The sequence below is a fragment of the Protobothrops mucrosquamatus genome, unplaced genomic scaffold (assembly GCF_001527695.2).
Source record: "Protobothrops mucrosquamatus isolate PMUCROS unplaced genomic scaffold, P.Mucros_1.0 scaffold5881, whole genome shotgun sequence".
Lineage (NCBI taxonomy): Eukaryota > Metazoa > Chordata > Lepidosauria > Squamata > Viperidae > Protobothrops > Protobothrops mucrosquamatus.
This window is the reverse complement of record NW_015391723.1, coordinates 10837-23110: the sequence shown is the minus strand read 5'-3', so window position 1 is coordinate 23110 and position 12274 is coordinate 10837. Positions and strand designations below refer to the sequence as shown.

The 12274-nt window shown below is 55.4% G+C and overlaps 1 protein-coding gene across 1 annotated transcript; it reads left to right on the top strand.

The window, feature by feature from the left end:
- Positions 1–1594: 1594 nt before the first annotated feature.
- LOC107299991 (serine/threonine-protein kinase/endoribonuclease IRE1-like) lies at positions 1595–10570 on the top strand (the record flags this gene model as incomplete). Its single annotated transcript, XM_029286914.1, has 17 exons — positions 1595–1667; positions 1818–1940; positions 2142–2243; positions 3173–3431; positions 5542–5620; positions 5702–5852; positions 6319–6440; positions 7264–7423; positions 7520–7610; positions 7945–8134; positions 8693–8792; positions 8899–9098; positions 9267–9414; positions 9698–9825; positions 9909–10032; positions 10133–10200; positions 10394–10570. Coding segments are annotated over 17 exons (2295 nt in total), but the record flags the coding sequence as incomplete, so codon positions are not given.
- Positions 10571–12274: the final 1704 nt, after the last annotated feature.

The window sequence follows — 12274 nt, the reverse complement described above, 5'->3', positions numbered from 1 at the left end:
AGCATTCACCGCTTCTGGAGGCAGGTTGTTCCACTGGTTAATTGTTCTAACTGTCAGGAAGTTTCTCCTTAGTTCCAGGTTGCTTCTCTCCTTGATTAGTTTCCATCCGTTGCTTCTTGTCCTGCCTTCAGGGGCTTTGGAGAATAGCTTGACTCCCTCTTCTTTGGGGCAGCCCCTGAGATACTGGAACACTGCTATCCTCATCCTTCTCTTCATTAAACTGGACATACCCAATTCCAGCAACCGTTCCTTTTATGTTTTAGCCTCCAGTCCCCTAATCATCTTGGTTGCTCTTCTCTGTGCTCTTTCTAGAGTCTCAACATCTTTTTTACATCATGGTGACCAAAACTGGATGCAGTATTCCAAGTGTGGCCTTACCAAGGTCTTGTAAAGTGGTACGGATACTTTGCGTGATCTTGGTTCTGTTCCTCTGATAATGCAATATTTGATTGCATTGGCTCTTTTGGCAGCTCATATTTAAGTGATTGTCCAGTAGGACTCCAAGATCCCTCTTGCAGTTACTGCTATTGAGCCAGGTTCCATCTATTCTACACCTGTATATTTGTTTCTTCTTGCCTAAGTGTAAAACCTTACTTTTATCTATGTTCAATTTCATTTTGTTAGATGGTGTTAGAGTGTTCAAGTCTGTCAAGATACTTCTGTATCTTAAGCCTATCTTCTGAGATGCTGGCTATTCCTGCCAGCTTGTTGTTGTCTGCAAATTTGATGAGTTCCCCTTGATATTGAAGAGTATTGGGTCTAAAACGGAACCTTGGGGTACCCCACCGCTCACTTCCTTCCATGTAGATGTGGTTCTGTTAGGGACTACACTTTGAGTGTGGTTGGTTAACCAATTACGGATACATCTGATGCTATCCCACATTTTTCTCTCTTACCAAGAAGTAGGCTATGGTTTATTTTGTCAAACTTCAGTAAGTTCGGTAGATTTCACTTACAGAAGAAGGAAATGAAAAGCTGTCCACTGGGCCAGCATAGGGCCACCAGGTTTGGGCAAGGAATTCCATAGTCTTGAGGGATGTAGAATATGCCTGGAGGCAGTGGTGGAATCCAGCCAGTTTGCACCACTTCGGCAGAACTGGTAGCTAATTTTTTTGTTGCCCAGACCCAGAATGGACTTCTGGAAGCGGCATTCACACAGAGAACCGGTTGTTCACATATTTGAATCCCACCACTGCCCGGAGGGGTTGATCCTGAGCAATTAAAGACACCTGAGAGAGTTTCCTGGCTACTTCTTGATTGTTGTGAACTTTATTTTAGAGAAGACAGGATGCTAATGACAAAAGGGAATAATTGGCTCCCTGCTTGTATTGCGTGAATGGAGGTCCTTGCTTAGAGGCTTTCTGAAGGCCTGGAATCTTGAAGGCTGAGGCATCCATACATCCTCTGGGGGTGTGGTGCATAATTCGAGGGGCTACCACACTGATAGTTATTGGCACAGAGGTCATGCGTGTTCCAAGCATCTTGTGCCAAAATGCAACACTGGATCAGCTGCTACAGATGATTCCAGTCTTATTTGTTAAAAGGTGATTCTGAGCCAAATGGGAGAGCTCTCTCTTTTTTATTTTTCTGGTAGAAGCTGCCTTTCACCATCCCGGAGCTGGTGCAGTCTTCTCCGTGCCGCAGCTCCGATGGCGTGATCTACACAGGTGCCAGTGGGGAAAGTGGAAGAGGGGGAGGGGGGCCTCCATCCTTGGCTGGCGGAAGGATGCGCAAAGCATCAGCAAGGCTGGAGCCCGTTCCTACTTGAAGGGATGGGAGCACCCCGGAATATGTGTCTTCCGTCCTCAATTTTCCAGGAAAAAAGGAGGACACCTGGTTTCTTGTGAACCCGGCATCGGGGGAGAAGCAGAGCGTGCTGTCGCCAGAGGCCTGGGATGGGCTTCACCCCATAAGCCCCTTGTTGTTCATCGGACGAAGTGGTGAGCGTCCCTTGAGCCTCCATCCCTGAGAATGTTCAGGGGGAGAAACAGCAGCCTGTAGAGGAAGAAGGAGGAAGAGAGGAAGAAGGAGAGGGAGAGGGAGAGGGAGAGGAAAGGAGAGGGAGGAAGAGGGGGAGAGAGGGAGAAGGGGAGGGACAGGCAGGGAGGGAGAGGGTAAATCAATCTTGCTCTCCTCTGCAGAGTATGTCATCACCATGTATGACACCAAGACCCGGGAGCTGCAGTGGAATGCCACCTACCTGGACTACTCTGCTCCCTTCCATGAGCAGGACTCTGACTATAGTGAGTAATTGGGCAGAGCAAGCTGGCAGCCGGGATCCCCCCCTCCACGCCCCCTTCCTTCCTTGGCAGCTGGCAGGGGAAGGAGCAGCTGCAGAACTCAAGGGAATGTTGCTGTGGAGTCACAGTGCAGGCAAGTAGCCGAAGGAAGAAGAGCAGCCCTTCTAGCCCCATTGTGGGATGGGGGCGGGGTTTCAGATGAGGGCAGCTGGAGCTTTCCCACCCACTCCCCTAGTGCAGTGATGGCGAACCTTTTAGAGAATGAGTGCCCAAACTGCAACCCAAAACCCACTTATTTATCGCAAAGTGCCAGGGCTGCATCAGCATTGTGGTGCCCTTGGGGGGGGGCACTGGATGGGCGTGGCTGCAGAGGTCACGGCAGACTGGTTGAGCGTGGCCGGAGCCAGTGCCTCGCCATCTCTGGAGCATCCCCGGGGGGGCAACGCCGCTTGCTTGCTCACTTCCTGCTCTGTCGCTTCCAAACGCCATGTGCTCGCTAACTCTGGCGAACTCTGCTGGGGCAATGGTGCACATGCCCACAGAGAGGGCTTTCAGTGCTGCCTCTGGCACACGTGCCATAGGTTCGCCACCACTGGCCTAGTGCAAGTTTTGGGAGTGCACTTTCACTACTAAACATTAGGCTCTCCCTGCAAAAGCAGTTTGTTTCACCAGCCAGTCCATGTGATGTAAGCTTATTTTTAAACGTGTGATCTTTTCACATCTAGAAATTGATAGCCCAGCATCCCCTCCGCCCTGAAAGTCTCCCTCTCGCCAGAGCCAGTCTAGGCAGCTGTGCTTGATGGATCCTGTCAAAGACAAGGCAGGATTTAGCAGTGCGGCTGACCCTGGGATTGGCGCTTGGCTGGCATTCCAACTCAAGTATAGCTCTGCCGCCATGCCCAGTGACTGCCTCCCCCCCCCCCTTGGCACAGAAATGGCCCATTTTGCCTCAAGCGGAGATGGTTGGCTGGTGACGGTGGGCAAAGAGAGCGGAGAGGTGCTCTGGGTGCAGGACTATGGATCACCCGTGGTGGGCGTCTACAGCTGGCATCAGGACAGCCTGCGTCGGGCACCCCACCTCAGCATAGCCATGGAGAGCCTGCGCTACCTTATCCTGCACGCTCAGAAGATCCCCCTCCTCAACTGGACCTTCCGGATTAGCAAGGACTCCGTGGCCAAGACCCCTTTGCTGTAAGTGTCGATCCCAGGAGAGCTTGTGGCCGACGTCTGGGAAAGCAGTTCTGTCAAAAAACCAGGGGTGGCGTAGCTGTCTTTGTGGGGAGCCTAAGTGGGGGAAGGGAGATCCAGAAGGCTGAGAAGTTGAGCGTAGGGCTTTTGTCTGCTACCCTGTCCCTTGAGAGCTCCGGGCAACTGTGCAAGCCACAGACTGCCATTAGAACAGACCTTGAAGGGTCATGAAGAGAGTAAAGTCAGCTTCAGTTCCAGCAGCAAAGCGGAATTCATCGATAAGCCTCCTAAAGCAGGTGTTTGCCTAGGATGGGAATGCTTGGAAAGAGGCTTGAGGGGGATTTGCAACCTGCTGGGACCAGCGCATCTTAAGTGCCCCATCATGCTTCAGGAAGAACCCAGAGTAATTGGAACAAGTCCAGAGAAGAGGCAGGAGGAAATAAAGATGCCAGAAGAATGTGTGTGTGTGTGTGTGTTTATACTGTGCCTGAAAGCAGGTCACACAGAAGAGAGCAGAACATGGTGAAATGGAGTCACATTACAAGAAAGTAGAATCCAACTGAGCCTTCGAAGGCCCTTCCTTCCAGGGCAGATGGTTATGCAGACAGGCTGTGGGCTGCCTCCCTCGACCACAGTAGAGGCTGACCAGCCCCTCTGTCTTGGGCGATTTCTACTGTCACATGGGTTAGACTAGATGGCCCCAAGGTCCCCTTCCAACTTTAGTATCTTTCCATTCCAATTTAGTATTGGTTTTAATCTATGTTTGTTTTAACCTATTGTTAGCTGCCTTGAGAACTTGCCAGAATAGAAAAGTAGAACATGAACCATACATATATGGATACGTACGGTGTGTCTGTGTGTGTGTGTGTGTGTGTGCGCGCGCCTTTCAGATTGCTTTTCTTTTTTCAAAATGAACTTTGCTTTGTTTTTTGTATTTTTAAGACTGCTTCATTTTATGTATTTAAGGTGGGGCTGTGTGAGTTCTTTTGAATATTTCCCTGGGCTCTCCTGCGAAGTCAAAGAGAATTTGTGGGAACAAGTATAAGAAAAGGGGGGCAGGCTGCAGAGTGCCCAGGTCAGGCCTCTTGGTGCAAGAGAGCAAGCCATTGGCTGCCTGGCTTCCAGAGAAACAATGGGGTGCGGAAGGAGTGGGGTGGGGGCGGCATCTGCCACAGGGTTAACCCTGGTCTGTTTCCCCAGTGGTGGCGAACCTATGGCACGCATGCCAGAGGCGGCACTCAGAGCCCTCTCTGTGGGCACACGTGCTGTCACCCCAGCCCTGCCTCCCCCCACAGCCCCCTCATCAGCAGCCCCCCCCGGAGGAGAGTCATCCCCCGGGCATGGAGCAGCACAGCCAAGCACATGGCAGCTGGGCAGTAGGGACAAGATTCCGCCCTCGCGCCCTGTCGCGCGCAGATGATGCTGTGGGGCGTGGATGGACAGCGTGTCCATGGCGCTGCAGGGCCGCCTGAGCGATCTGCGGCGTGCCGTGGAGGCGGTGGGTGGCCTGGCAGGTGGGGCAAGGTGGGGGCAGGGGTGGGGCGGGCGGGGCAGAACAATGAGGGTGGGGGGTGGTGGTTTTTGCGCACTCGGTCTCGAAAAGGTTTGCCATCACTGTTCTAGGAAATAAATCCTGGCTGCATATTAGCTACCATATCACCTCCCTCTGGGCAAGAGCTTTGATCCTCTGCTTCTTTGGTTCAGTGCTGACCAGCCCCCCCTGGCAGCACCTGCAGCCCAGCCCCTCCATCCAGGGCCATCGTGGGAGCAGGTGAACAGGAGCCATTGTGGCTGCCAGCCCCCAATTTGTGCCTCTTTAAGCCTGTGCACGGTGGAGCCATCAGTGCACCTGGATTTGGGGATTGAGTTGATTTATATTCTGCTTTTATTCTGTGCAACGCACAGAGGTGTGCACAAGCCCTCATTCCTCCTCCTTTCTCCTAAAACCACCCTGGGAGGTGGATTGAAGAATGCTGTGTTAGATTGTCACTGCCTAGCCAGAGCTTAACCTCCAGGCACTCGGTTCCTTCTGAATCTCACCAAAATCTGCATGGCAGTTCTCTGTGCCACTGAGGGGCTTCCTCACCGTTCCTGGCCCTCCTTTTTGTTTCAGCACAACCCTGTATGTGGGAAAACATGCGGGGGGTTTCTACGCTTTGACATCCCTGGTGCATGAAGGCATGGCTCTGGTGGTGAGTTCCCTTGGTGGGGCACAAAATGGGTAGCTGGGTGGTGGGTCCTGCTGCTGACTGGGCTGTCTCTGCCTCCTGCAGCCTCAGGGAGTGGCTCTGGCCCAGGGCAGTGGTCCCATCACACGTGATGTGACGCTCCAAAGGTCTGGTGAGTGCAAGATCACACCCAGCACGGGCATCCAGTACCCGCCGGGCACCATCTTCCTGCCCCACAGCCAGTGGCTGCTGATAGGTGAGTTTCTGGGCTCCAGGGCCCACGCCGAGAGACAGCCTCCATTTCCACCAGAAGTTGCCCAGAGTCCCTGAATGGTGGGGGAAGAACACCCTCCCCCAGACTGAATGGTGCACAATGGGGCCATTCTGCATAAGGACACACAGGTACACAGTGGCAGGCACGGGCTAAACCCCTTTCACCACTGATCCCTGGAGGGTGGTCATGCCAAGGTCTCTGAGGTCCAGAAAGGGGAGGGGGGAGAGATTGTGAGTAGGAGATTTGGGAGAAACTGAAGGTCCCTGAGGATCAGCACTGGCTGGGAGCAGAGAGGAAGGGGTGGAATTTAAGAAAAGAAGTAGTCAGCATGACTGAAGCTTTGGAAGGCAGGCAGAGCAGACAGGTTGAAGCCCAGCCATGGGGTGCTCTCCTTGGTGAGGGCTCCCGACTCAGCAGGGGGACTCCAGGCTCCCCCCCTTCTTTCCAGGTCATCACGAGATGCCCCCGCTTGTCCACACCACCATGCTGAGGGCCCTTCCTGGCAGCCTGCGGAGGAACCCGGAGGCTGTTGCACCACACAGCTCCCCTGCTCACAGCCTGTTTGAAGAGGTATGGGCCAGAGGGGGCTTGGGCTGATGTGGGGCGGGGAAGGGCTGCAGTCCGGGTGATGATGGCCTTCTAAGAGAAGAGGGATGCCCGGCCTCGACCCTGGCACTCCAGGCTGCTCCACCCAGTATCCTCGTCGGAAGGTATAGAGCAAGCAATTCAGCCCTGGTGTCTCCAGGCTTTTCTTGCAAACACCCCAACAATCACAAGCTAATGTGGGAATGGAGGGGGGAGCAAGAGGCACAAGCAAGGGGCGTGCTTGCTCTCTTCCCCTTCCCCACTACAGGTGGCATCTGGGGCAAAAGAGCCGGCCTGGCTGGCCCCACTTCCAGGACAGAGTGGCTGGGGGATGGCTGTGTCCCCCCCCCCGTCCTTGCCAAGAGCTTCCTGGTCTGTTTCAGTTCCTGGCCCCTGAAGGACCACGGGAGGATCATGCTGGTGGTCGGCCCTGGGGGGATCATGCCAGGAAGGAGGCTCCAGTGGAAGTGGATCCCTCATTTGGCAGCTGGGAGCTCGTTGTGGTTGGCGTGGCTTCCATCTGTTGGGGCGGGGGGCTCCTCTGCCTCCTGCTCTGGGTGAGTGGGCTTCATCTGATCCTCTTCCAGCTTTCTGTGCTTTGGGGGGATTGCAGAGGCCCCGGGGCCAAGGTCAGAAGAGGTTCCCATGGTCCCTGCCAGCTGCTAGAGGAGGGCACCCTTCATGGCCAGTAGTGGGGAGGGGGTCTCTGCCAGGATGTAGCTAGTCTTGCCCCCAGCCTGATGATGGGGCCCCTGGCAGTAAAGGCAGGTGGTCTCTTCCCCTTTCATTCCTGCTGCTGCTCTCCCAGAGGGTCTCGCTTGAGCGCAGCTCTGGCCAGCAGCCTCCTGCAGCCTCTAGCCATTTCTCAAGAATGACTCCTGAAGGGTCCCTGGAGCTGAACCAGGGGGCAGACCAGCCCCCCTCCTCAGCCTCGGTGGATAAAGCCTCCCTCCAGAGCCCTGGTCCAGGTGGGTACCTGCCCAGCTAGCAGAGGGTGTGTTGGGGAAGGACGGGGGGCTGTTGAAGGGGCCACTAGGGTGACCCCTATTCTCTCCCCTCAGCAGGTGTTGCCCCAGAAATGGTTACTGTGGGAAAGCTCTCCTTCAGGCCCCTGGAGGTGCTGGGCCGTGGGGCAGGGGGCACCTTTGTGTTCCGGTGAGTTGGAGCTGCTCCTGAGCTGAGTAAATTGGGGACAGGTCCCTGAAGCAAGTGCCCAGCCCTGCAATCCAACCAAGGGGCTTCCCTGCAGGCCAAGGGTCCTGCGTTGCTCAATCTTGGCATCCTGAAGGAGCAGCAGGATGGGCCTCCCTCTGTGTCCAGGATGCAGAAGTGCTGGGCATCCTCACAGGAGCCGTGCCGGCCTTTGGCGCTTCCTGGGAGGGCAGAGGCAGAGCGAGGGCTTTGTTGGGAGGAGGGGAGGGGGACATTGTGGGCACAGAGGAGAAGCCATTCCTCCCCATCACCTCACCTGGGTGGCTTCCTTCTTCAGAGGCCGCTTTGATGGGCGCGATGTGGCCGTGAAGCGTTTGCTTCTGGACAGCATCCGTTTGGTGGACCGTGAGGTGCGGCTGCTGCGCGAGTCGGATGCGCATCCCAATGTGGTGCGCTATTTCTGCACCGAGGCCGACGGGCAGTTCCACTACATCGCCCTTGAGCTGTGCTCTGCCACCCTGCAGCAGGTGAGGAGGCACGCCTGCCGGGACCCCCCTCTGGTCCCCCCTCGCATCCCTGCAATAATTTTGTTCCAAGGAGGAAAATATTAACTCACCCTCTACAATAATCACACCCAATGTGCTGCATTGGATAAACCTGTCATATGAAACGACACCACTTCCCACAAGCCTGGGAAGTCTGGCAGCCAGTTCAGATGTTCTCCTTGCGGGGCCGTCCTGAGCCGGGAGCTGCCCGATTTCAATATGGAGACTCTGGCTTACCTTTCCCCCAGGCCAAATGTTCGGAAATGATGGAAAATCCAACCGTATCTGTATGAGGGCTAGAAATAACCTTTGGTTAAGTACTTCAAGTGTGGCTTGGAAGGATCTCTTCCTAAATGCTTGTGAACTTTACAGTTTATCAAAAAAGAGTCCGTCTGCCATAGGGGGACTTGGCAGATTCTTTAAGGCTGTAAGAACTAATGGTTGTTCCTGCATAGCTGGGTGGGGGGAGTGGAGGACAGACTTGATGCTGGGGGCTCCTGGCAAGGATTGCCCTGCTCTCTTGCCTTCTGCCCCCTCCAGTACGTGGAGAGCTCCGTCTTCCCTGGAAAAGGCTTGGATCCACTCTCCCTGCTGTCCCAGACCATGTCCGGACTGGCACATCTGCACTCCCTCAGCATAGGTGAGACACACACCCCCATAGCAAGGGCCGTTGCCTCCCCCTCCCCTTTAAACAGAAGCCGGGTGTTCGTTCTCCAGGCTTGTGCTGAGGACCCTTTTCTCTCCAGCTCACCGTGACCTGAAGCCCTGCAACATTCTGATCTCGGTCCCTGACGGGCAAGGGCGCTTCCGAGCCGTCATCTCCGACTTCGGCCTGTGCAAGAAGTTGCAGGGGGGGCACCAGAGCTTCAGTCTCGGCTCAGGCATTCCTGGCACGGAGGGGTGGATCGCGCCCGAGATGCTCAGGGAGGACGCGCAGGAGAGCCCCGTGAGTCCGATTGACTGCCCTGCTTTTCCTGGGGTCCAGGAGTGGAAAGTCCCTGGGGACTTTGGGGACTTCCCCTGACCTCCCCCCAGGGGAAATAGAGGGCCAGAGAAAAGGTAGGATAGAAATCTCGCTGCTGCTTCTGGCCATGGCTTCCCTTCTCTCTTGCAGACTTGTGGGGTGGACATCTTCTCCGCTGGCTGCATCTTCTACTACGTCCTGTCCCACGGGCAGCATCCCTTTGGGCACAGCTTCCATCGCCAGGCCAACATTCTTGTAGGCGCCTACCAACTGCCGAGGCTCCAGCAGGACACTCACAGTAAGGAGGGTGCTGTGGGATGCTTTGTCCCTGTGGGAAGGGGGGTGGGGAAGCCCCCTCCCTTGCGCCATGCCTACTTGGGGTCTCAAACCAGCCCCTCTAAGCCTCTCTCGGCTAGCAGGACCTGGGGTAGCTCCCTGGAGCTCCTGGCTCATCTCCGGCCTCTGTTATTCAGCCATGGCCAAGACCCTTTCCCTCAGCTTCACCTGCTGTCTGCTAGGCTACCCTACCTTGCGGGGGGTGCTAAAGGTAGTGACGACCTACTTTCTGCTTGCTCTCCCAGGCCACCTGGTAGGGCGGGACTTGATAGAAGCCATGATCAGCAGTGACCCCCGTCTGCGCCCCTCGGCTGCCCAGGTGCTCCGGCACCCCTTCTTCTGGGGCCCTGAGAAGCAGCTGCAGTTCTTCCAGGTGAGTTCTGGGTGGTGGACACTCCTCCTGGCTTCCCTTCTCAGTCGCACTCTGCCCTGCTGCCCACTCTCTCCCATCGGCAGGATGTCAGTGACCGCCTTGAAAAGGAGCTGGCAGACGGGCCTCTGGTCAGCACCCTGGAGGCCGACAGCCTGATGGTGGTCCGAGGGAATTGGCAGGTGCATCTCTCTGCCCCACTACAGGCAGGTAGGCGCTTGCCCTCTCTGGACCCACTGGGTGGCCCGGGAGAGGGAGAGAACTGCAGGAGCCTTGCTGACCCTCTTGGCCCCTCTCACCCCCCTCCCAGACCTCAGGAAGTTCCGGAGATACCAGGGCAGCTCAGTCCGTGACCTGTTGCGAGCCATGAGGAACAAGGTACTCTGCCAACCCTGGCTGGGCTCTTCCGGGAATGCAAGGCCCTCCGTGGCTGAGTGGCACTTGAGTGAGTGGGCTGCTCCCATTCGCTCAGGCACCTCCTGTCCCCCTGGTCTCACCATCACAGCCACAGCCACACTGAGTGTGGCACTGTCCCTTGGGGGCCCTGGCACCTGGACTCTTTCTCCTTCAGAAGCATCACTACTACGAACTGCCCAGCAATGTCCAGGAGGCCCTTGGCAGCCTCCCCCACGGATTCATCCAGTACTTCCTGGACCGCTTTCCCTGCCTGCTGCTGCACACTTACCGGGCCCTGCGCCTATGCGCTGCTGAGCAGCTCTTCCGGAGATACTACTGCCAGGGGGAGTGAGGTGCTTTCCAGAGGGACGGAGCTCACCGGCCCCAGCCAGCACATGCCAGCCTGCCCTGCTCTGGAGGGACCCATTCGGCACCAGCACAGGGCATCCGAGCCCCACCTGCTCCCTGAGGAATAGTGTTCGTGCGGGTCAGAAGCTAATTTGTGGGGCTTCCAGGAGGCCCCAGGCAGAAGAGAGCAGAGGAGTGGGGGGGGGCACCCCTCCCAAAAGAATCTGCTGCCTTCCCTTGAATTCTCACCTGAAGAAAATGGCCGAGCATCACGTGTCACCGTGGGCTGCATTGCTGATGCAGCGTGCCTTGCGTGACCAGTAACGAACTGGGCCCTGCTGCAGACATTCCAGAGGGGGGGGTCTCCTGACCTCTAAATGCAGGCATTTTATTCTCAGACACACAATGAACGTGGAAGCAGGGAGCATCTCCCCTTGCCTCAGAAGCCTTCTGGAGTGAGGCTGGGGGGGGGGGTAGTAGCGGGTGGGGTAGTAGCAGAAAGCTGCAAATCGGATGCGCAAAGCACCCTACACAGTAGTAAGGCCACAGAAAGGAAGGAAGCAGAACCCCTGTGCTCCGCAGCTGGACGACCATGAGGAAGGAGCCCTTTTCTCAGCATTTCCTGGCTCCGGGGGGAGCCAACGGCAGGGCTGGGGCCCCGCTTGGACTAAGATTGCACGGAGAAGGCACTTTGGGGATCAGGCTTGAGAATGTGAAATGCTGTAACTACATTTTAATTGTGATTGCACTTACACAGAAGTCCAAGGCTGGACTTACTTTAGCCATAATTTGATGTACTAGACAGAATTAGATCAAATTTGAACGTGAAAGTATTGTCACTGTTATTTTTTTTAATTAGATAATTTTAATGGATTGTGGAAATGCGAGTCAAACTATAGCTTGGTTTCAGGAAAACATTTGGCAAAATTTGTCACGGCTAGCTCCACAGCAGCCCTGACGCTCACTGAAAGAGGACCAGGAGGGAGTCCTGGGGCCACCCAGAGATCAGCCTGTATTTTGACCATTAATGTGCCGGATGGGATTAGCACAGCAGCCCAGATGGCTGCCAAGAGAGAAGATCCGCTCTCCTGCACGTGCTGCTGCCATGATTGCTGAAGGCCTAGAAAATAATGCAAGACTGATTCAGGCAGCAATCATACAGTAAACCCGGGGTTTGCTAGGGGCCACTTTTGCCGTAAAGCAAAAGGGTTTGGTTTTTTTTTTTTTTGGCAAAACTGTCATGACCACAGGATGGTACCAATGATGTAAATATGGCTTGGTTGCCAGACCGAATGCAGTCACGTGACCCTGGGACTCCTTACTGTTGAAATTTTGAATCTGGGTCGCAAGTACCCTCCTAGGGAGGTCCATTGCAGCTCCTGTCACTAAGTGGCTGGCTGTAAGTTGAGGATGACCTATACTCCCCAACTGAAGCAACCATGGAACATTCTGGCAGCGTTTGTCTCAGAGGACAGGTGTAACTGAGACCCTCTGATGCCCTTGCGCAAAGACCGCCAGTGTGGCCCCTGATCAGGTTCTTCATCTTGCTGGTGGCCCATGGGAGGGGGGTTCAGCCCGTTGGGGCATCAGATCAGCAGTTGTGTTCACTGGACTCAGCCACTCATCAAATGGTCTGCTGTGTGAAGCCCAGCAAGGCTATTTGGCAAACTGTGTTTAGCTGTACAGTGATAAAAATCTCCCACAGTAA